Here is a 24,917-nt window from a genome sequence, read left to right as displayed (position 1 = left end):
GGAAAAAACCCTGCTATTCTCACAGCACAAAAAGCAATTATAAAATTGTGCAGAAATTAAAATGTAGACTGTATTGCCATTATTTATATTTTTATTGCATCCTAAGTCTAATTTTGGTCTGCAGGTTGTTGAACATACTAGTTTCCTTAAGACAGTTGCTATAGTGATGGCAGCAAATTCCTTTAATCTTGTTGTATTCATTTTCTATTGGCTATCATTGCTACTCAGGAATTGTCAATCGAGCATGTCATTTCACAACAGGCCATCATTTCGTAGTTGAATAGCATATTAAATATTTGAATTGTTAATTTTTTAATAGAATTGAAGTTTTCTCTTAGCTTTGTTTTGAACCAGTCATGATATCTACTTAGCTGGTAATTTCATTTCCTCTTTATAAAGTTTCACACCTGCTTATAATATTCCAGAGAAATAACAGAGATTTTTGCATGCAAAATAGGTGTCTGCTGCTTTAGTTTGAAAGCATTCAGTATAAAACAGTATACAGGCATTTTGTTGTGATGTAACATGTAACTTTCATAGTATTGTAGAAGTGGTTTTTGCCCATAGATGATTTTACTGAAATCTTAAAGTGGAATCAAAGTACTCTAAAAATAAGTGGGCCAAAATGATGCTTTGCCCTTAAATATTTACTACTAATAAGGTAGCAGTTCTTAATTCTGTATAAGTTGTACATCTGTCTATCAAAATGGTCACTTTTCTCCTCTTTTGCCTACATTTTAATTTTGTGTGCTTCTTACAAATGCTAGAAAATTTTACTTCTCTTTTTTAAACAATTGTTTGAAATTATAATAACTGAAGTCTGATAGTACTACCTGTGTTACTGCTTTATGAATAAAATATGACTAGAGAAAAATGTAAGTGTAAGCAAGAGATACAAACTTAGGCCATATTTATTATACATAAATGTGGAAGTTATGTCTGGATTATAGATACTGTATGAAAAGAAAAAAGTTTGCACAGACTATTAAATCATGCATGTTCTGGGAATACTTTTATTTTGAGGCAAGAGGAATCTTTAGGGAAATTCACATTGTTAGAAATAAAAGAAAAGTTCAAAGTTGATTTTGTTGGCCTGCCAGAGTGGTAGAGGCCTGGGCTTGGTTGACTTGTAAGGCTTTGGCCTACGTTTGTAGTCTTTGGTACTGTTGGCCTTTCATGGCAGCCTTTTTTAGAAAGGGCGATTTCTTTTTTGTCTTTCAATCTTGTTCTTTAGTATACAGCATTTAGTAGTTCTTACTACAGACAGATTTTTCAGCCTAGGTTAGATTTCAGTCGACTTAACTTCAAGGGAAATGAATTTTATTTTTAATCTCTTAAGTATCCTCAAACAATAATTCAGCAAATGAACAGTCTAGTAGACAATAACTTTAAAAATATTGATAATTTCAGTTATTTAGCACTTACAAAGGCAAATCAAGAAGTGCTTTCTTTTCCTGCTATAAAATGTGTTTTTATGTGATGAATGTATTGAATTTATTTTCAAGGTAATAGGTTTAAATTCCCAGATAGAGGCATCGGTCTTAAATCTTAGTGCTTTACATAAAACTTCACATTTAAAAGCATTAACAGGTTCTCAATTCCATGTTGACACAGAAAAAAGCATTAGGATAGTATGTGATTCTCATTAAACTCAATATATAAGAGCTAACAGATGATATGGTTGTATCATGTAAGAATTTGAAGTACAGAAATATTGAATACACTTAACAAAATGGATATCTATTGTTTCTTTACTATGAACGGAGGGCCATGTCATTCTATACCATGTTTCTGTCTTAAAGCACAGATGACCTTGGTTTTCTTGTATTGTGCCTCCTGTTTTTGACAGTGGCTTGGACATATAAGGCCATCATACAAGGTATATAGTTTTTTATAGTCACAAGAAGTAAAAAGCATCTGACTAGAAGAGACTACGTGGAGCAAGTGCTTTGCTGGTTGTAATTTTGTTGTCATTTCAAGTATTGTGGTAGTATAATTGATGTGACAGGGCTGGGCTTTAGATGTGGTCCCTTAGCTTGTGCTCACTTTCAGTTTTAGTTTCTCTTTGCCATTCATTTTGATTAGGTAAAATTTAGGTGACAAACGTGAACACCAATGAAGGCTGTTTGGGGTAAGTTTAGTAATGGTGTAGTTCAATAATAAAGATGCAAAGTTAATGTTTTTTCTTTACTGCTTCATGAAAATTGCAATAATTGGTGTCACCTTACATTACAAGACAGGGTGGTGTGCTGATGGCACAGTCAGCGGGAGGTTCTTTTTTATTAATATTATAATTAAATGATTTTCTGGAAATAGGCCAGAAACAGATGCAAGTTGATCATGCCTTGTCCACTGCTGCTTGGCATCATCACTTGCTTTTTAAAAAAGAATTGACCTGACACCTTATTTTTACAGGTTGTTATTGATGCCTTCAGATTGATCAATGCTAATATGATGGTCTTAGGACATGAACCGAGACAAACAACCTCAAATCTGGGTCACTTAAACAAGCCATCTATCCAGGTAATGCCTGTATTTGATAATGTGTTAAAACTCTGTTTTACATTTTAAAAGCCTGTTATAAACAGCCATTTTAAAATGTAATACTTAGAATTTTAATTTGTTTGCAATTTTTCATGTGTTTTAAAAGAAGGTTATGGAAATACTACTAAAGTTAGTTTTGCTTATGTATGAGTCAGTTTTTATTGGAGTCTTTAAACTTTCCTAACATAACTTGAGGACACCCTTTTTGGGAGCATAGTAGAGCCTTTATCTTGAGGATACTTTACACTTTTGCATGGTTAACATTGTAGTAAAGGACCAATATGAGTTCCAGGTGGAGTGCATTAGGTATCGTTATTGATTGATTATAGACATTTCTCATAACAGTAAATAATGGCAAAATTATATACTGTAAGAGGTCCCCAGAAACAATTCCTAGATAGTACTTAAAATTTTCTACCCTTGTTTTTGTTTAATACCTACTTTTAAACAGTTCCTACAAAACACATCTATAAATCACTTCTGCTTAGTTTAGAATTTACATCTTCTTTCTTGTCAACCACCATTATTACAGTTATTCAGAGACTTAATATCCTCCCGAGTGATTAATGTTTTGTTTATATCATTCACATGCCTCATTGTCTTTACACAAATCCTTATTGTCTACCAAAATTATTTTAAATGTGTTTTTAAAGGCACCACAATCTGTGTCTATATAGTTAATTGCTTCTCTGAAGATTAATTACAAGGACAGAAATACCATGTTTGGTTAAATAGAATTCATAGGACAAAGACATTATAGTAGCTATTTCTGCTCTCCTTCTGAAACCTTGCTCTGTCATACTATTGCCTTTGGGGAGTTGTGGCTTTGACAGTGAACCATGGTTAAGCCTTGGTTACACTTTGATAACTTTTTACTTCTTGATGCTTACTTTTGCAGCAGTCACTCATTTGAAATCTTCATCAAAGTGAAATGTTTTGTTTCAAAGGAGTGAGGTGTGTTGCTTTTGAAAAAAAAAATTTTTTTTTTTACAAGATGGGAAAACTGTGAAATATAATGAGCATGAAATAAGCTACCAATGTTTTTGATTGGGTGTAGACAAGCCCCTGCTTGCATGTTCCAAGAGAATACATCATTGGATCGGTTTAGCCTGTGATAATGACCTTTCTTATAAACTCCCATAGCATCATACTGCTTCATTATTTTTTTTGCAAAGGTTAAGTAGCATCTCACAATCCAAGATCATTGTGATTATTCATGGTATGTTTCTGCCAGAAGTTTTTACTAATTGCAAGTCAAGAGCCACCTGTTGCAGATTTCAACTTTTAAATTCAAACACCGCTTTTTAACCTTAAACATTGAATATAATCAATATTAAAATTAATTTCTTTATGCAGTGGTCCATTTGCATATTTTTATCCTCTACCTCCTTTTCTATAATGTAAGATGGACCTTATGCTGAAGCAAGCTCCGAACCCAAGTGTAAAGAACCTGAATATATAACAGCCACAGCATCATTGTTTTCCCTTTCATTTTAGTTTGTTTTGCCTTCCAATTAAAATCTGTAAATATATTTATTTCACAGTTTATATAGCGCCCATCAGAATGACATCTATCTGGGTGCTTTACAGTTTTAAAAAAATTTCCATACTAAAATTCTCAAATGGATCAAGCCAGAAAGTGACAGAACAAAGCCACACCTTAAAACAGTTTCTTAGTTTTCTAAGACAAGCTAGAAAGAAAAGCACAGAAGAACCAGAAATCAAGGGTAATATCCATAATGGAGTTTTAATATACGTTAGCAGAATCTTTAACTTGGAGATCAGAGGTCTTTTCAGAAAGCCCATGCCTTTTATTTTGAAGGAAAATTAGTTCGTGTTAACAAGGGTCTTTCTCCAAAACCCACTTTTAAATAGTAGGGATGGAAACCAGACAGCAGCCATCAGCACTCACACTGGTAGTTACCAAAGCTTTTCTACACCGATTCCTGTATGTGATTATACTTAAAATAGTGAGAAGAAGAATTATGATTACATTGTGTACTCTGTTTTAATAATTTAAGGAAAGTTCAAAATATGGTAAGAAAAAGGATATAAAAATAGGATATAAAGTTTTCCTCTTTGCAAAATACATGTTTTATAATCTATGCCTGTATATTTACAATAAGATGTTAGTATTGATTACCTTTGGGTTGTAGGATTATGGATTTTTTTCTTGTTTTAAAAACCTCCATATTTCTTAAAGTTTCTACAGTGAGACATATTGCTTTTAGAAAATGTTACTTTTCAACCACTATGAAACCTGTTGCAGTGTCTACCGCAACACAGAGCTAATAGACAAAGTTTTTATTAACTTTGATATTTTAATAAGAGAAGCCATTAATAATCCTGACAGGGAAAAGTATAATGCCTATATTTTAGACTTTTCTATTTATATATGATTTGTATTATTTTTTGTTTTTGTTTTTGTTTGGTATCATTAATATACAATCACAGCAACATTATGGTTACCAGATTCCCCCCATTATCAAGTCCCCACCACATACCCCATTACAGTCACTGTCCATCAGTGTAGTAAGATGCTATAGAGTCACTACTTGTCTTCTCTGTGCTATACTGCCTTCCCCGTGCCCCCCACTACGTTATGTGTGCTAGTTGTAATTCCCCTTATCCCTCCCCTCCCACCCATCCTCCTCAGTCCCTTTCCCTTTGGTAACTGTCAGTCCATTCTTGGGTTCTGTGAATCTGCTGCTGTTTTGTTCCTTCAGTTTTTTCTTTGTTCTTATACTCCACAGATGAGTGAAATAATCTGGTACTTGTCTTTCTCCACCAGGCTTATTTCACTGAGCATAATACCCTCTAGCTCCATCCTAGTTGTTGCAAATGGTAGAATTTGTTTTCTTCTTATGGCTGAATAATATTCCATTGTGTATCTTCTTCATTCATTCATCTACTGATGGATTCTTAGGTTGCTTCCACTTCTTAGCTATTATAAATAGTGCTGCAATAAACATAAGGGTGCATCTGTCTTTTTGGATCTGGGATCCTGCATTCTTAAGGTAAATTCCTAGGAGTGGAATTCCTGGGTCAAATGGTATTTCTATTTTGAGTTTTTTGAGGAACCTTCATACTGCTTTCCACAATGGTTAAACTAATTTACATTCCCACCAGCAGTGTAGAAGGTTTCCCCTTTCTCTGCATCCCCGCAGGCATTTGTTGATCCTAGTTTTTTGGATGTTGGCCATCCTAACTGGCGTGAGGTGATACCTCATTGTGGTTTTAATTTGCATGTCTCTGATGATTAGCAATGTGGAGCATATTTTCATGTGCCACTTGGTCATCTGAGTTTCTTCTTTGGAGAAGTGTCTAGTCTGTTCAGCTCCTCTGCCCATTTTTAAATTGGATTATTTGCTTTTTGTTTGTTGAAGCATGTGAACTCTTTATATATTTTGGATGTCAGCACCTTAGCGGATATGTCATTTATAAATATATTCTCCCATACTGTAGGATGCCTTTTTGTTCTACTGATGGTGTCCTTTGCTGTACAGAAGCTTTTTAGTTTGATAAAGTTCCACTTGTTCATTTTTGCTTTTGTTTCCCTTGCCTGGGGAGATATGTTCATGAAAAAGTTGCTCATGTTTATATTCAATAGAGTTTTGCCTGTTTTCTTCTAAGAGTTTTATGGTTTCATGACTTACATTCAGGTCTTTGATCCATTTTGAACTTACTTTTGTGTATGGGGTTAGACAGTGATCCAGTTTCATTCTCTTACATGTAGCTGTACAGTTTTGCCAACACCCATTGTTGAAGAGGCTGTCATTTCCTCACTGTGTATTCATGGCTCCTTTATTGTACATTAATTGACCGTATGTGTTTGGGTTAATATCTGGACTCTCTATTCTGTTCCACTGGTCTATGGGTCTGTTCTTGTGCCAGTACCAATGTGTCTTGATTACTGTGGCTTTGTAGTACAGCTTGAAATTGGAAAGCATTATCCCCCCTGCTTTATTCTTCCTTCTCAGGATTGCTTTGGCTATTCGGAGTTTTTGTGGTTCTGTATGAATTTTAGAACTATTTGTTCCAGTTCATTGAAGAATGCTGTTGGTGTTTTGATAGGGATTGCATTGAATCTGTAGATTGCTTTAGGCAGGATGGCCATTTTGACAATATTAATTCTTCTACTGAAGAGCATGCGACTTTGTATTATTTTTTACTTGGATCATTTGACCATTATTGTAAAATGCATAAAATTGAGAGTTAACAAGTGTATATTTTGGTCACTAAAAATTTTAAAGGATTCCACTCAGAACTGTTCAGAGCATTTTAGATCCTTAGAGCCATAGTATATGTGAAGATTGGTTGCCAGCCACATGAAAATTTAATAAATATTGGTGCATAGATGCATTGTGCTAGGACTATGAACCTGTGAGTGTAAGCCTGAATATAATTGTAGTGTCTAACAGAGTTAAGCTATTTGAAAACACTGTTTTCAAATTAAACAGTTGTAAAATAGTTGCACTGGAAGGAACCATGTGGTCATTTTGTAGGTGAGGAAATTTAAGCCCAGAAAATTTGTGATTTGCCCAGGTTATCTAATGAGTTAATGTAGCAACTTGTATTCATAACCAACACTCATTCTTTTATACTATACATGGAAGTTCCAATTAATTAACCAATTTTGGCATAAATAATATATGTATACAGTTAAAAACTCAAAAGGTACAGAAAGGTACTAGTAAAAACTCTCTCTTCTTCTTGTGTCTTCTGCAATCCAGTTTTCCACTTTGGAGGGAATGACAAAACACGTTTTGTTTATTTTCAGTTATTATGTTTATATAAAGAAAGCTTTATTTTAAAATGGTTTAATGAATATTATTTAGCACCACATTTTCAGTTTATCAGTGTAAGATAACTTAAGGCAAACAAATTTATCTGAGATCTAAAGAAACATGCCTTACTTTTTTAAGAGTATGAAGCTTTTTTAACCTATCAAGAATCTATAAATAGGTTATTATATAGTTCATAGCTATGTGTTTCATAATATGCCTGCTTTCCCATACAGTGAAATGTATGGAGGTACAGCTTCTAACCTCTTCTTCATAGTCTGGGCAACAACAGTGAAGTATGCTTAGGGTGGCTTTTAGTTGCTTTTAATTATCTGGCACAGTCATTATGTGGGGAGCCATTTAAGGATCTTATTTTAGGAACTATTGTCAGCAATCTTTTTACATAAAATATGATTCTACACAATTCTACACAATTCCACCCAATCTGGGAGCTAACCACCTCTCATAAACTGCCTGTTTTTATTCCATAGTTTCTACCACCTTTGCTCATACATCATTGCAGTTCTAAGCCTCTCACTTTTTTCCTTCTATTATTTATGCTTTCCTGGGTTAGTCAATCTTGAGCATTCATTGGGATTAGGTACCTATTCTCCCAAAGACATTTCTAATACCTAAGTTTAGTAATTCATGTGAATGAATGAATATAGAAATAAAAATAATTCAAATGATGATTGGTTTTGAAGTTTATTTCTCTAATGATTATTTGTATACTTGTTTTGGATTTGTCATGCCAAGAGAATTATAAAGCTCTACTCTAAAGGTTAACTAAATAAGCATAAAAATAAACTGGAAATTAATCAGCAGGATCTCTGAAATGTCCCATTTGTCTAGTTCTTCCTCCAAACCATTCTTCCTCTAGGACAGATAGCATCTTGGGCTGATACTGAATATACCACCCTAGGCAGGACTTCCTTCTTTGAAAGGCTGGCAGGCTTTGAGCAAAGAAAATAAGGGTCAGAATAATCAAGAATCAAATAAGCTAAGTGCTATTACTAAATCCTAAGTGTACTGTCCTAGAAATAGTACCATAAATGTGTCCCATGTCAGCCACTGAAGCTTATTTATCCCAGAACATGTGATACTATAGAATAGAGCCATGCTTTATCACAATGCTTCTATGAGAAACTATTGCAGATTTCAAATCACCAATTAAATTAATGAGCTTTAGAAATACATCCTGTTGTAATGAAGAATGTCCTAAGTTTTCCTAAGTCCATTGTATATTTGTTAAGTGTAAATTTAAAAGATAAGTAGTGATATTTTAAGAAATTTTTTGGCTGTATAACTTTCTGCTTTATCTGCCTGACATACTGTGGCATTTGCTAGTATGTTATATTTAATTTACAATTTGACCCTTTCAAAAGGCTATTCTCTCAACTGATAAAATGAATCTAAATGTTTGGCATATGCTGCCACACCTTGTAATTCAGTGTCAACTAGATTGTTTAACTTGAAAGAATATATTCATTGAGTTAAAAGAGACTGCTTTGGGGGCTCATGTGGAAAGAGGACAGCATGGCCAGTTTATGATTTGGAGTGACTGCACTGGGTTACACAGCAGGTGGGTTAGTGAAGTTGGAAGATTGCTTGAGGATATCAATTGATTTAAACATATTTGTCATTATGCCTGTTAATCTTTCATGTTTGTTATTTTATCTAAATAATGGAATTGGAAATCAAGTCGGTACTGCCTTTAGATACCAAACTGTGTAGTTCATCAGTATAGTTAATCTCCATATGTGGACCTATCTGTGGGCCCATTGACTGACTTATTGGCCATAGCTGTTACTAGCTTTATGGCCACTATGTAAAATTACGTAGGTAGGTCATTCCGCAAAGGCACTTGGATGAAGGGTCATCTGGCGATTGAAATCTAGCCTAAGCTCCACTCTCTAGCTGGGCTGTTTCTCTTTGGAGGATAGGGCACAGTTTTCTAATTCTTCCACCCAGATGTTGTACTTCCTAATTCGCATAAAGATGAGTACAGATTAAGGGAGGCTCTGATTGGTTTCACTTTTTGATTTGCACAGTACAGCATTTCTGTGTACAGAAATTTAATTCACTGTTCCCTTTGATTATTGAAATGGCTAAGGGTTTAATAAGATTGTCTTAATACTTTTATTTTATATATCAACCGTTTTATTTTAGCAGATGTTAGGAATATAAGAATAGATTGTTACAGTACATATCTAAAATGTTTTAGTACTCAGTGGGGTGATTTTCACTAACAAAGTTTAAAAATAAGACTGACTATGCTTTGTTTTTATCCTGATCTTTAAAGTACAGACTTAATCGAAGAATTTCCTGAGATACATTATAGCATAGTATAGTAGAAAAAACATGGGCTTTGGAGTTAGAAAGACTTGGGTTCAAATCCCAGCTTTCCCTTTTAATAGCTATAAACTTGGACAAGTTAAGATTTGTGTATTATTTCCCTCATTCATCGAAATACAAATGGGGCCAGCCTACCTTAGTGGGTTGTTGTGAAGCTTAAGATTTAATGTGTAAAGCAAGTGCTAGGTGTTCATTAAATGTTACCTTTCTACCCCTTCTTCAACCTCAACACCTTAAGACTTACACTGTGAAAACCCAGTAATTAGAGGGTGTGGTGGTTGTTTTGGTTAGCTTTATCTTTAGATTCCTGAGAGTTAACCCCAAAGCCTTTTTTTTTAGGCTTATTGAAAATATGTCCAATGTATATGTTTGTACTATCATGTCTAACCTGGCTGATAGAGGGCTCCCCAGAATATCATTCTAAACCTCATTTGAACCTCTGTTGGCAGAGTTAAGTATTTGAGCAGTTCTGAATGGATTATAGCACATCAGGTGATCATTTCTTAATAAAGCCATACCATTTGCTTAAATTTTTACTATGATTTTTGTTTAGGCGATCAGGTCATTTCTGTACTTGAAGCTGAGAAAAAAATACTTAATCTTTAGGATAAAAAGACCTTTAGAAGATGGCAGAGGTCTGCAGGGTATGTCAATAGTTTTAAACAGTTGTATTTATTTTATTAGATGAAAAATATTAATTTGTTCTTTTTCCATCACTTATCTATATAGGCATTAATTCATGGACTAAACAGACATTATTATTCCATTACTATTAACTATCGGAAAAATGAACTGGAACAGAAGGTAAGTTTAAGTTTTTTTATCTTTGGGAAAAAAATATTTTTCAAATCATTTTAACACTATTACATGGTATATTTGAATTTGAATTGTTGACCTCTTTAATTGCTGTGTTCAAATATTTTTTCATTCCTGATGAATTGCAGCCTAAATAAAGGAATATATTACTGGACATCTTGATAGATGTCTTATTTTCTTGGTAGGTGCTAAAACAGAAGAGGAAAGGGAAACAAACATTCCAGCTTGGTTTTATGATAAATTATAAAAGTCCTCCTAGTTCTGTGATTTTTTTTTTTTTTTACTGATTTATTTTCTCTAATAAGATGTCCTTTGTGACTAAATTTTTTCCAAATTTGAAAGGAATAAATTATATTGTAATTGTGTAGTGCTTTAAAAAAACATACCATGTTTACCTTGGGTAAGCTAAAGTTGAGTCAAAAGGGAAATAGAGTGGGGTTTTCAGATATTTAGAGCTGGATTCTTATCCTTTATACCAGGCAATTTTCAAATTTCATTATTGTAAAATCACCTAACATCTTTGTGTATTAGCATTCCTTTGTTTCTACTATTGTAGGATTATTTCAAACGCAGTTTTTCTCTCAACTAATGCCAATGTTTAAGTCTGCCTATTGCTTTTTGAAATTATAGTCTGAATTGCAGTTTTTTTCTTACTGTTACCGTTAGTTATCCTCCAAATTAGCTGATTGTATTTCCCTCTGAGAAAGATTTACAAATTTTTTAAGAACATTGAATATTATTGACAGACAGTAAGTTTTAGTTTCTACCTGCACGCTCAAGTCCAAACATAAATAATCAGTAGTAAACAAAACCTTTCTTACTGGCTGAACTAACTGTTCCTCACAGAGGTGCCTTCAAAACGGGTTCTAGTGCCTATGGTGAGTGAGTAGAAGATGGAGTGAGTTGTGCTCTCCAAACTCTCTTCTCTTTCAACCAGATCGCCTCCATTTTAATCTTATTTACATATTATAGGGACGATGTGCTATATAAGATTTTCTTTGAAAGAAAATTGTTTTCTTTTGTTTATTTAAGTTTGATAAGTCACTGTCTTAAAAAGCCAAAGCCACCAATACACTCACCCAAAGGTAGGTACTTGAGCGTGGTGGTGACGGGTGAGGGGTTCCAGGACCAGCTATTCCTTGGCCTAAAGCAAAACAGAGAGCCATTAAGCTCTCCTGCAGCTACATGCTGTGTCCCAAAATTTATATACATGTGTATCTGCTTAGTAGTTTAGTCAATAGATTCAAGTACATTTTCAACATATAGTTTCAATTGTACATTCAGTAGGTACAGACTGTGAAAAAGGTCACCACTCATATACTGAGAAATGTATTCAAATATTTTAACAGTCTTTTATTAGACACCTAACTATTTAGAATTATCCAGATAATTGCATCAAAGTTTCTTTTTTTTCTTTTTTTTGGTACCCCGTAAGTTCAGCCACCATCCTTAGCATAAAAAATACCCATGTAAGTATTTGCGCAAGTTAATTGATATTATGTTTATGTTCCTAGTAGCTCAGTTCGGGTGCTTTCTCGGTACCGAAAGCCCTGCCTTCACTCTGACCCCACCAACCTGTGTACTTGACCCCAAGCCTTACCTGCAGAGTTGATAGCATTATAAAAATAAGCAGGTTAAGGGAAGAAAGATATTTAAGATTGTATGGAGTGGCTTTTTTATATAGTGTAATGAGAGAAGGCATCTATTTCTAAGGAAGTGAGGTAAGTATGCCATGCAAAGATAAAGAAGGTGGCCATTGAGGCAGGACAGCGAAGGCACAGGCCATGGAATTAGAGCATGCCTCAGGTTACACATTTAGGAGAATTCTGTTGAGAGTTTATTCAAGAAAAATCACATTTAAATTCATTAATTCCAAAAGTTGTTGTGAAGGTGCAGGTGCTTCTCCAGCCAAGTGAAGGAAATAACCTCAATACAGGGAAATAATTACTCTTTCTTTATATTTTTTCAGATGTTGCTAAATTTGCATAAGAAGAGTTGGATGGAAGGTTTGACACTTCAGGACTACAGTGAACACTGTAAAAACAATGAATCAGTGGTAAAAGAGATGTTGGAATTAGCCAAGAATTACAATAAGGTAAAAGTTTATTCCAACATTTATTTCTTAAAGTCTTTTGATTATGTATGATTAAAATGTCAAGCATTGTACAAATATAAATAGTTAAAAATAGAGTGGCCTGTTTTGTAGATCAGATAGTAGACATTGGCTTTGCAGGCCACCCGGTCTGTTGCAACTACTCAGTTCTGTGTTGTAGTGTAAAAGTAGCCACAGACAATATGTAAAGGGATGAGTGAGGCCGTGTTCTAGTAAAACTTTATTAAAACAGGCAGCTGGCAGGATCTGGCCAATGGGTTTGCCAAATCCTTTTATAGACAATGTAAAATAGTTTTATGTCTCAAATCTGTTCATTATTCAGAGGACTTTTTCTTGTAAGGGAATGGGAACAAGATGTAGACAACCACAGCAGCATTTAATACTTGCTACATATAATTTATTTTATGAACTTTGTTTTTCATTTTTAAAGTATTTATTGAAAACCTGGGTGCCAGGCACTGGCGATATGGTAAAAAGCAAGACCTGTTGTCACAGAACTTTATGGTAGGGGAGACAAAGTGAGCAAAAAATACACCCTGATGCATTCTCATTGGTGCTGTGAGGAAAATAAACAGGATGGTGGAGAGAGGAGTAACTGGGGGAGGCCATTCACATAAGGATGTTAGAGTTGTAGTTTGCAGAATCTCCTGAAAGTGTTTACTGTGTGCTAAAATATATGTGACCATGATAATGTTTTTGTTCATGGATTTATATTCTTAGAATTCTGAAACTAAGAAAATACTTGAGCTATGACTAAAATGTATCTTCTGTGGTGTATTAACTTCCTAGCTACCATAACAAACTGGGTGTTTTGAAGTAACAGATATATGCCCTCACAGTTCTAGAGGCTAGAGCTCCAAAATCAAAGTATTGGTAGAGCCATGCTCGCCCTCTGAAACCTCTAAGGGAGGGAGGGTCCTTCCTTTCCTTTTCCAGCTTTTGTTAGCCCCAGGGATTCTTTAGCTTGTGGAAGCGTAACTCCCATCTTTAACCTGGGTTAAGATTTCGACATACCATTTTGTTATGATTCAATTCATAGCATGGACCAAATCCCATATAAAGAATAGATTTTATATTTTTTTCCAGTATATCAAATGTATATGTATGTGTGTATATATAAATTGCAACAGAGGTTTTCTGAAACAATATTTGCCCTTATTACATTCTGTTTTCTTTCTCATTTGACTCAAGTGCATTTTGTTTCAATTATATATATTCATATTACACACAAATAATATAATCTGAAACCCATTAATGAGTTGAAAACCAATTTGTAAAACATATAGACAACATTTAGTTTACATAAATGCAATGTAAATCTGTTGAATATCTCCTGTAGAAGTTGTGATGGAAAAAAAGGGATTCTTCCTTCATTTATAGGAAAACAGACAGTAAGAAAAATCCATAAATAATGAGAGTACTAGACCAAAATTGGTTCCATAACACCTTAGTATTCAGATTATCCACAGGCCAGCTACGTCAGTATCACCTGGGATGTTGTTAGAACTGCAGACTTTAAGACCTCCTGAATCATAATCCACATTTTATCAAGACTTCCTGATTTGTATACTCATTCAAGTTAAAAGTTAGAGGGCACTGCCATGGAGAAGTCCATGCACAGCCCCATAGAAGTTCGGAAGGTCTTGCTTTCGGTTAGGGAAGACTTAGGATGCTATCATAGAGAAAAATATTTCAGCTAGACCTTAAAGCATGAATAATATTGGGACATTCAAAGAAATGTTACCCTAAGCAAAATAAACATCACTGGCAAAGAACAGGAAACAGGAGAAGCAAGGACATGTTTAGGAAGTTGTGTTTGGCTAGAGTACGTAATACGTGAAAGTGAATTGTGGGGAATAAAGTTTTTTAAAGTTACTGAAATAAAATAACAGGGTTTAGAATATCAGGATAGAGTTATTTTTGATTGGGGACACACACCGAGAACCTGAGTTTAGAAACATAATTTGACAGTGGTGTGAAGAAGGAGTGTCATAAAGGGAGATTCGAAGTGGGGATTCTGTTTAGGAGGGGGTTGCTGCCGCCCCAACAAAAGGTACTAAGCGTCTGGAGTTACTGTCGTGGCATTGGGAACAGAGGGACAGATGGAGCCTGGCGCCAGCTGGGTGCTGAAGTCAAAGGAGAAAGAGGAACCAAGGAAGAGTTCAAGGGTTCCTGCCTAGGTTACTAGCAATCTGTTGGTACCTTTAACATTTCCAGTTTGGGAAGAATTAGAAAGATTGAGAAAGGGCAGAAAGTTCATTTTAAACAAGCAGTTAGAAATGTGGGACTAAAAATTAGTGGTAGGGGCTGGGCTAGAGTTTAAAATTTTGGAGACAGTTAAAATTGATATTGATTGTCACACCAAAAAGTAATGTTTCTCTTTTTAAGTGAAACACATCTTATCAAAACAAATATTAACCAAGAGACAGTGTATAAAATTTGTACATGTATGTAGCAACAAGTCTTTTGAAAGAATTAAACTTTGAAAAAAAGTTGAAGAACTCACAAACTAAATTTGTGATAGGTTTGGCTTTGAAGAACATGCCCTGCTTTTTGTGTAGTGTTCCAGCTGGAAATCCCCACTGGTTACCCTACAGTCTATGTAGGAGAAATATTTTTTATCTTTCAGTATATGTTTTCATGCTGTAAACATTAAAGAGAAAGAAATAATTTACCATACTTAAAACAGTTAACCTTTTATAAATTAAAAAGTTGCAACTTATTATTCAGCAGACTGTAGAAATGACTTTCGTTTCTCAGTAACATTACACTTCTAAGTCAATTCATATTGGTACCGTTGCCAGGAAATAACCTATTTATGGTTCCTGCTGCCCATCCACAGAAGTTTTTCCACTTTTACAGCTTTAAAAAATCTCTGTAGTACTCAAAAACTTGTAAGGTTTGGTTATAAAATGAAAACAATGTGTAAGCTGTGATATGAAGGAGTCCAAATTTGGGAATGTAATTCCCTATGTGATTGAAGGAGAATGTAGTGGAGTTTTTAGTAACACTTAAAATATAAAAAGAAAGGCCCATGCTACCAATTCCTCATAGCATTCTTTTTAATTGCTTGGTGTTTTAAACTTAGGTAATTGCTGTTAGGTGCCAGTTGGCTCCTAAAGTGAAAGAAGGTTAAAAAAATAATTAAATTCCTTTGTCTTTACTTTTTAATTTCAGGTCTGAATTCCACACAAAGATTCTGCTTGATAAGTAGTCATTGATTTTTCTAATTACTGAAATACAACACCCACAACTGTTACTCCAAATCTCCTTTATTCTTGCCAAGATGCATCATTTTTTAAAATATATTTAATAGTTGATTGGCTATTTCTAAAATGAATAAGCAAGTGAAAAAAATCAATTGTAAAAGAACATTTTAACAATAGAATAGGAACATAAAAGTTTGCCTTGTTTTCAAACATAGCTCTATAAATTCTGAGATCTGACAGTTTACTTTTCAGAAAGAAATATTGCCTACTTAGTAACCCAAAAGAAAGTTTGGGTATTTTTTTTTATGTGATTACATATGAAATATGTAATTATATTACATTTAGTTTATTACAGCAGCTATATTAAATAGGAAAATCTTGTTTGATGATAGTGCAGTAAGAAAGGAAAAACAAAATAAGACATAAATATTGGGAAAATCGGGCCAGATTATCATTAAGTATGATAGGATATGGTTACAATCAAACGTAGAAATCCAAGAGGCTAAATTAGAAAATTGTTACAACTGTTGTAATCGAGAATTGCATAGGTGGTTACATAGGCTGAAACCAGTTGAAAAATGTAATAGGCAAATCAGTTGACAGCACTCAAAATGATAAAATGCTTAGGAATAACTACTAAGAAATATTAAGTGTATATGACTTATTTGAATAATACTAAAAGCATTTGTGAATAAATTCCCTTCTTTCCAAATGGGAAGACTCAATATTGTAAAACTACTGTCAAGCTTCCCAAAGATGACCTTAATTCGTAAGAATACAATGAGCTTTTAAAATTTCGATAAGTTGACAGTAAAGTTTATATGCAACAAAAATAATAACTAAAATTTATTGAATACTTTTTAGAAGTCACACTGGGAGAAAATATTTGTACTTGTAACACAGGAAGGGCTAGTATCCAAAAAAGGATAATATCCAAAGAAATCCTATAAAATAGTTTTTAAAAACAATAATTTTAAAGACAAGTGAGCAAGAAAACTCACTGAAAATAAATGGCATATACACTTAAAAAGAAAGTTCAGCCATATTAAATAGTTAAAGAAAAAGAAGTAGAAAAAATTTTTTCCTTTTAAAATTAAAAAAAAAATTGGGAAAGTTCACTGCTAGAGGGAAGGCAAGTGACAGGACATTTTTAGAGGCCATCTTTCAATTTTACCTTCAAGTTTAAATGCATGTAACTTTTAAACCAACATGTTCTGTTTTAAGGGTTTATTATGAAGAATATAGTTCTCCAAGTCCCAACTTAGAGAAATACTTACAATTTGCTGTTATGTATAAAAAATTAAATTATGTAATAATATGAAAAGTCCCTACTGTGTTACCCTATTTCCTCCATTTTCCAAATATCTCTCACACATTATATCTCAAAACATTATGTTGTTAGCAGTATTACCTCTAAGGAGGAAGTAGGAAAATAATACACTTTATTTAAATCCTGAATTATTTTCAGTGTTTGCACTGAGTTTTTCTTGCATCTAAGATTGTATTAGCACAAATTAACAATGGCTTAAACAAGCTAGACATTTATGTCTCTTGCAGGTCAAGGCTAGTAGGAAACTTTGAAGTGATTCCTTCTGCATTTTGCTCTACTTCCCTTGTACTGGGTCCATCCTTTAGATCTTCTCGTGGTTCAGGGTGATTGCCAGACCTTTAGCCATCCAGTCTGAATCCCAGGCAATAGGAACAAAAGGAAGAGCGAAAGGGCAGTTCTTCCCAGCCTACATCAGTTCCCTGTCAGGATCTTTTCCATAATTCATACCCCATACTTGTGATTATCTCATTGGCAGAACTTACTTCAGTGGACACCTTGCTTTGAGAAAGCCTATATAATGTAGTTTTACTGGGAGCATTGCTGCCTTTAATAAAATCAGGGTTACATTACAAAAAAAAGAAAGGGAAGATATATATTGGGTAGGCAATGAGTAGACTCTGCCATAGAATTTTTTCAATAAGCCAAACTACAATTTCTATTACACATGCACACTTGTGCACGTACACACACATACACATATTATCTTTATATTACTATCTCATGTAATTACATTTAAAAATTGGATTCCCTGTAAGATTTTTAGAAAGAATTTATGCTGTTCAGGGATACTTAAACCATGGATTGGGCTTTATTATTATTCCAGTTGTGTCATTAAAAAAGCAGTATTTCCTAAAAAGCACAAATATTGGTTTGAGATCTTTGGAGATAGATAGGATCATTGTTTATGGCTGTATGTGTCCCCATCATTCTTTGTGCACACTCCTTTTTTGTGTATTTCATACTGCATTATAATTTGAGCTTTACAGGCAAGTAAGTCCCCAATGTAAGCTCCTTGAAGAGCAAGAACTATCTTACTTAGAGTGTATGCTTAATAGAGATTGTGGGGTATGTAAAATGATGAAACTTACACTGTTGAGGACATACATGGAATGTACTTGAGTGTCATCCAAAAGGAGAGTTTTATAGTAGTGGTATTGCTGGAATTAACATGTGGTTCCCCCATGGAGATAATGCCTAAATTCTTCATATGTAAAATGTAGACTGACTACTTCACTGAGATGTTTTAAGGATCCAGCAAATTACTATTCATAAGAGCACATGTATGTTAATGTTTAATTACTGATAGTTGTAGGAAAACCACTTTTTTTGTTCTCCATATGCACACACACCTCTTTCTTAGTTTCCTGATTTGTGTTTGTTAATTTTGCTTTTCCAGGTATGTTTTAGAAAAGTCATTTCTTTAAACTTATTCTTGACCAATAACCCATAATGTGACTTTCAGTTACTGACTTGATATAAAAATCATGGAAAAAGTAGAACACATTATCTTGAAATTCACTAGCAGTGATGCAGAGATTATTTAATGGTGAAAAAAAATACCATATTGGTAAATTTAGAAAAGTATATAAAGAAAAGCATGGCATATTACAGAATGAACAAAGTTAACATGTCAAGAGAAAAAAAGAAGCCCAGTGAATTACTTAATAGAGATATATAAAATGGAAAAGAGATGGTGTCATAGAAGCAAAGGTTAAAGGATTAGAAGAAATAAGGTATTGGAGTTGCTCTCTGAAGGTGCTCAGAAAGTTCAAGAGAACTGAACCCATTGTAGTTTACATGGTGGAGAGCCTTCAAAAAATGTTGACGAACTGCCGAGGAGCCAGTCCCTATTTGTTAAAGGGTAAATACAGTGGTAGAACTTGAGATACAGGTTTTCCACTTGAGAAATATGACCATTACCAGAAAAAAGAGACTGAGGTTATGGTTTTAGTAAAAGCCTCTTTGAGATAGGGGATATATCTAAGGGGTTTATGATAATATAACAGACCAAATTCCAGGAATTTCTTAGAACTGTGCAGATCGTGCATGATGGGATAGCCATCTGGGGGTCTTTGTTGATAAACTGTTAAAAACGTTTCTAGCGTGAATAGCCACAAACATTTTCAGTGCTTTTTGTTGGTTGAGTAAACCAAAGAGCATGAATGCAAAAGCAAAATTTGATGCCAAATCACAGAAGTTGCCATAAACACAGAAGTTCCCCTAGTGAGGACACTGCCTGTGCCTGAATTTCATTTGTTTCTGCTGCTACCATTTTTTAATTTTTCCTGGTGACTGGCCAGATTAGAACTATGAATGAAGACAAAATGGTCTTGTCTAGATAGTAGATAACATAGATGTAAGTAACTTAGGTAGATGGCGAAAATATTTAGGGGTTTGATGTGATGATCTGGTCTGATCTGGTCTGTCTTAGAAAGTGAGGGATGTGCTCACTCTTTTGTCATGGGGGTTTGCAACCTTAGTATATGCCTAAATCTACAGCTGCTCCTCATTTTCCAGATGGCATCTATGGCTGTGGAGTACTTTTTACCATCTGCACTTCTCGAAGAGTTTGTGAACTCTCCTTTTTAATTATTGGAAATGGAAAAACTAATTGGTAAAGTGGCTAAATGATGTAAAAGATTCTAAAAATTATTAGAGCTTTTAACATTCTATTTAACCTTTCAAGTAAGGTCAGTCCTTTAAATGTTTTTTGACTTTCATCTTTACGTATCTGCCGTCTTTGATATTTGCAGTACTCCAAAATACTCCATAATAGCTGTTTTGTACATGGGTTGGTATTTTGAGCCAAATTCCAAACTGCGTACCTCCTTCCAATACTGTAAAGTACTATTGTTGGCATGTGTATACAGCAACTGACACTGAATGGATATAGAGTACAAACTTATGTGAATTGTTCCATTCATCTAATATGTTTTCAAGTTGGGATTTGTAAAAGTAATTTAGAAAGACCAACTTTTTATTTGTTGCCAGTGTTTCCGTATATGTAAAACATTGTGATAGTGGGAGAAGCAATTTCCCAGTGAGGAAATATTTTTTTAACTAGCTGAAAATAATAGGAGTGACATCTGACTCTGAAAATGAACATATTCTCTGTCTGGGGAATTCTAGATTTGGAGTGTTATTAACTTTTGTTTTTCTTTCTTTCAGCTTTATGAGTCATAAATGTATTTCCTAATGATGTGTTGTAAATAAGTATCCTCTAATAATCAGTAGATACAATACTTATCATCATCTTTTCTCTTTAGGCAGGTTCTACTGGGAAAATTCTCTAGATAGTTTGTCCATTTATAAAATTAGACACTTGCCATCTTTGCTCATTTTCAAGTTCTCTGTTTACAAAACTATTAAGAAGGTGTGAAATGCAGCCAAACTTCCCAGTTTATGGGAAATGTCTGATGATTGCATTTCCTACATGTTCATTGTTCACACATGAAGAAATTTGGCAGCTGTGAGATTATTAAGTTTAGAGTATCCAAATCTAACCCTCACAGGGATTTTGGTTTCCTGCTTTCTGCCACCACCATCTCACCTCCTTTTGTAACCATATTTGTGGTAAGTTCTGTGGTGTTATTTCTTAAGGTTGGTGATCCTAAAATTTTCTTCGTTTTCTGTTTATCAGGTGTATGAATAAATCAGTCAGTGAATCATGAGTTCGCCTGATGCAGAGTCCCAGCTTTAGGCAGTAACATATCCAAACTGTTAAGAAGGAGCTTCCTTACACTTAGACTGCTCAATAAAGAGGTTTTGTTGTGGTGTCATTATTGGGAGAGGAGGGCAGTGTAGGAGCTAATCTAAATGCTGTAATTATTTCAGAATTACTCTGCTGGAAAATATGTGATCCTACATGTAAGAGTGTGGCTGACTCTGAAAATAGACAATGATTTATGTGTATTGTCGTTTTGGTTGGTTAACTTTTGTCTGATAATGCCTTTTAATTGAAGTAATTTTTTGATGTTGGAAACTTCAGATCACTCTGAATTTCTTCATGATTAATTAAAGGTCACTCAGGTGAAGAAGTGAGGTTTTTTTTCCTGAATGCATGTATTACTGTTAGAAATTGAAATGTGTGAAGTTATTAAGGGAGAAAACTATATGATTTGTTCAGTGGATCAAAAGTCAGCAGCTCCTTTCACCCTAAGTGCTACTAATGGAATTGAAATAGATACCAAATATGCACAGATTCAGTTGACAAGAAAAAAACCAAAACAGGGAAGTTAGGGGAGAACTCTAGTGAAAGTAGGAAAAGGAAAAGAAGACAGACTAGGACTGCTTAGTTCCAAGGTGCTCTCTCAGATACTTCACTCTTCAAGATCAGCCATTCCTCAAAGAAATGCCATATACCAGGTTTCAGATGGTTGACATTGCCACATGGGCCAATTTGATATTTTCAGTGTTTTTTACGTATTTCTTAAGTCTGTTTTCAAAATGATAGTGGTAATAGTTTTCATTACCCTGAAGCTTATTCTGAAGATCAGCAAAATTGCTTTTTTAAATTTTTCAATAAATTACTTGAATAAAAGATTATGCTTGAAATTTGGTTGCCAGTATCTTTGGTGATTATTCTTCAGTAGGAAAAGTACATTTAGAATTTGAAACTCTGTCCTTTGTGTTTCATTCGCAGGCTGTAGAAGAAGAAGATAAGATGACACCTGAACAGCTGGCAATAAAGAATGTGGGCAAGCAGGTGAGGTTACTGTGATAGGGTGTGCAGTGACATAACAGCGTGCTCTTGTAGAGTTAAAACTATTTTGGGGCCTGTATGACTTCTTTTTTCCTGTCTATTCACTGTACATTTTTCTTAACACATAAATGTAATGGTAATTTAAAGGTCACCGAATTATTTGATTTCAGGTTCTCTTTGTCATCTATAGAGAAGTAAATCACAAATATACCTGTGAGATACTATCTTTAGTGGAAATAATGTACTAGAAATAAATTAGGAAATTTGTGTCCTGATTAATTTTTCAAGTTTTATTTTTACTTGAAATAATATCAGTGAAGATGGGACAATAGTAAATGTATTTCGTATGTAACAGTTTTTTAAATGATACAGCTTATCAGTATGTAGGCTTCAATATATAGGGAATGTTCCTAAGAAATCTTAGAGTCCTATTGGTTTATACTGAGTGAAGAGAAAGGGTTTTAAGTATTTGCTCTTTCACTTTTCCAAGATGAAATATATATTTTAGTTCCTACTTTCTGAGGGTTGGGAGGGACACACCAACCAATTAAAAGAATCTACAGATTAATTAGACTGTTTTTTAAGGAATGTTGATTACATTTTTTTCCATTTCATGGAACATGGTTATCATATTGCTGATGTTGGCAGAATCTTGATATTTCAGATGCAAGACACTAAGCTGTCTTTGCTTTCAGCCATCCTACCATATGCTCTGATCCCATCACATCTCACAAGCTATGTAGGTTTGGGCCAGGACCATTCTTGGATGGGAAATCTCTAAGAATCACCCAGCTGCCGCAAGAAGTAATATAGATAACTGAGGGAAGCGTGTTACCAACGCACTGCAAAACCAGTTACTCCAACAGAGCAGGAGGGGCAAAGGTCTGATTTTAATTGGTGAAATCAAGCTCACGACATTCAGAATATTAGAATTTAAAAATAAGAACCCTCGAACAAAATTGGAATATAGTTCATTTTATTCTCTCATCCACTGTGCAACAGTCACCCTTGTTGCCTTTTCCCACTACTTAGTCAAATATGTTTTATTAGACCACCAACTTGGAGCCTTGTGCTTTATAGGGTCTAGGAACTAATTTTTTAAAGGCTGTAGTTTCTTGATGTCGATTTTATTTAACAGCAGCAAGTAAAAGGACTGAATGAAAATAAAAGTGAAATTGAAAAATATGTAATTGGCAATATTTAATAATTATCAGAATCATTTTTTAAAGTCTATTACCTCACTGGCCAAACTGTCTATAATGGGATCAGACCAACACCTGTTTCTCCTGACAGTCTTTCTCAGTCTCTTTCACCTGAAATGCCCTGAGGCTAATTTCTGAATAAAGAAAATTTAATATTGTTGTCTAGTTAATTGAAGTTATTTGTAACATGTTGTATCTCTGGTCTGTTGAAGGAAGTGAAGCGTATTGAAATTATAGTTGAGCAAAGAACAGCCAAGAAACAATTCCAGTGATGAACATTTGTTTAAAGTTGGAGGAATCCTGAGTATTTTAGCGATACCCATAAGAAAATAATGGCGTTAGTTGAAAGTTTCTTATTGTGTGCAATATATATCATTTGTTTCAAAGCTTTCACATTTAACTGAAATACTTCATTCAGCTCAGCATTAAACATAAATACAAATTAAGTATTTTAATTCAACTTCCTTTATTTCAGTGCAATTTTAAACCTCATTTTTATAACTCAGACATTTCAAATATAGATTTGATCAGGTTTAAGTTAAAAGATTGTACTTATATACTTTTCTATAATACATTTTTTTCAAAATACCTGCATTAAAATATTTATTTCACCATTTTGTAATTGATCCAAATTGTATTTTAATTTTTTAACTACTAACAGTGACTTTTGATCCAAGAATACTTTGTGAATCATTTTAAAGCACTATTCCTGAAATATCAAAATTATACAGGAATTGAATATGAATTAAAATTACAGATGAAGTGATGAGAATTCACATTGAACTCTTACCTATTGGTATGTCTGCTTTGAGTAAATTACCCATTCAGACATTCAATAAGTGTGAATGGCAGAAAATAAAAACACATACTCGGGCTTATACACACATATAAATGCTTATACTTAACAAAAAATCAGGTGATATGGGCTGTAAAGAATTCCTTGTTCCTTTTTATAATTTCTGGAACAGAATCACAGCATTGATTGCACAAATCAGTCTTTCATTATGTAATCTTATTTTATCAGCTTCCTAACTTTTTATCAAATTTGGAAATCTGAAGAATATAACAATATATTAGGAACATTAGATTGTAAATTATATTAATTTAGGTTTGGCTTTCTTTACCAATATCAGCTACTGTGAAAAAAATCTTAACTCGTCCACCAATAATATGGCTCTTTTTTTTTTTCTTCCTTCTTTTCTTTTTTTTTAGGACCCCAAACGTCATTTGGAGGAACATGTGGATGTACTTATGACTTCAAATATTGTCCAGTGTTTAGCAGCTATGTTGGATACTGTCGTATTTAAATAAAGCAATGCAAAAAGCTATTAGTGATACTTTCAGTGTATATTCCTCTATTGTTCCTAATGCTCAAAATCAAGGGGCCTCGGAAGGTGTATTTGGTTAAACGTAAGACATCTGGCATCATTTACAGCACTAACACCTTCAGTCTCAGTTGTGCAATTACTTCTGTTTCTTTAGTCAGGGTCTTTGCAGATTCCAAAATTGTATAAGAGTACATTCAAGTGGACAAATTTTGTTAAGATCCCATTTAATATTTGAAGAAATCAGTAACGAATATATTTTGATTGTTGCTTACAAAATAAAATACATTTACAATCTCTGTCTCCTGAGGTCTTTTTGGCAATGGTTGGAATTGACAATAACATTTGACAGTGCTCTAGAAATCTCACACAAAGGTATGTTTTCCCTTTGCAATTTAAGATCTTATAACACATAAAGCACCAGTGTGATAACAAAACTTCATAAATGTAAAATGATTGCCATTAATGAATGGCTACCTCATTAGTGAGTAACCCAGAAAAAAATGTTGACGTATTAAAAATATTTGTTGCAAGTTA

At 33.9% G+C, this 24,917-nt stretch overlaps 1 protein-coding gene across 3 annotated transcripts in view; it reads left to right on the top strand.

Moving 5' to 3' along the window:
- Positions 1-24,681, top strand: part of PSMD14 (proteasome 26S subunit, non-ATPase 14) — an 85,914-nt gene extending 61,233 nt beyond the window's left edge. For all 3 annotated transcript variants that reach the window (XM_036884187.2, XM_036884188.2, XM_057505490.1), the window contains exons 8-12: positions 2,416-2,523; positions 10,413-10,487; positions 12,469-12,594; positions 21,794-21,856; positions 24,268-24,681. In XM_036884187.2, coding sequence (XP_036740082.1) covers positions 2,416-2,523; positions 10,413-10,487; positions 12,469-12,594; positions 21,794-21,856; positions 24,268-24,366 — 471 coding nt within the window. In that variant the 3' untranslated portion in view covers positions 24,367-24,681. The remainder of the gene's footprint in view (positions 1-2,415; positions 2,524-10,412; positions 10,488-12,468; positions 12,595-21,793; positions 21,857-24,267) is intronic.
- Positions 24,682-24,917: the final 236 nt, after the last annotated feature.

The sequence above is a fragment of the Manis pentadactyla genome, chromosome 8, assembly GCF_030020395.1.
Source record: "Manis pentadactyla isolate mManPen7 chromosome 8, mManPen7.hap1, whole genome shotgun sequence".
NCBI classification, from domain to species: domain Eukaryota; kingdom Metazoa; phylum Chordata; class Mammalia; order Pholidota; family Manidae; genus Manis; species Manis pentadactyla.
Note: the sequence above shows the minus strand (reverse complement) of the source record. Positions and strands in the feature narration are given on the sequence as shown.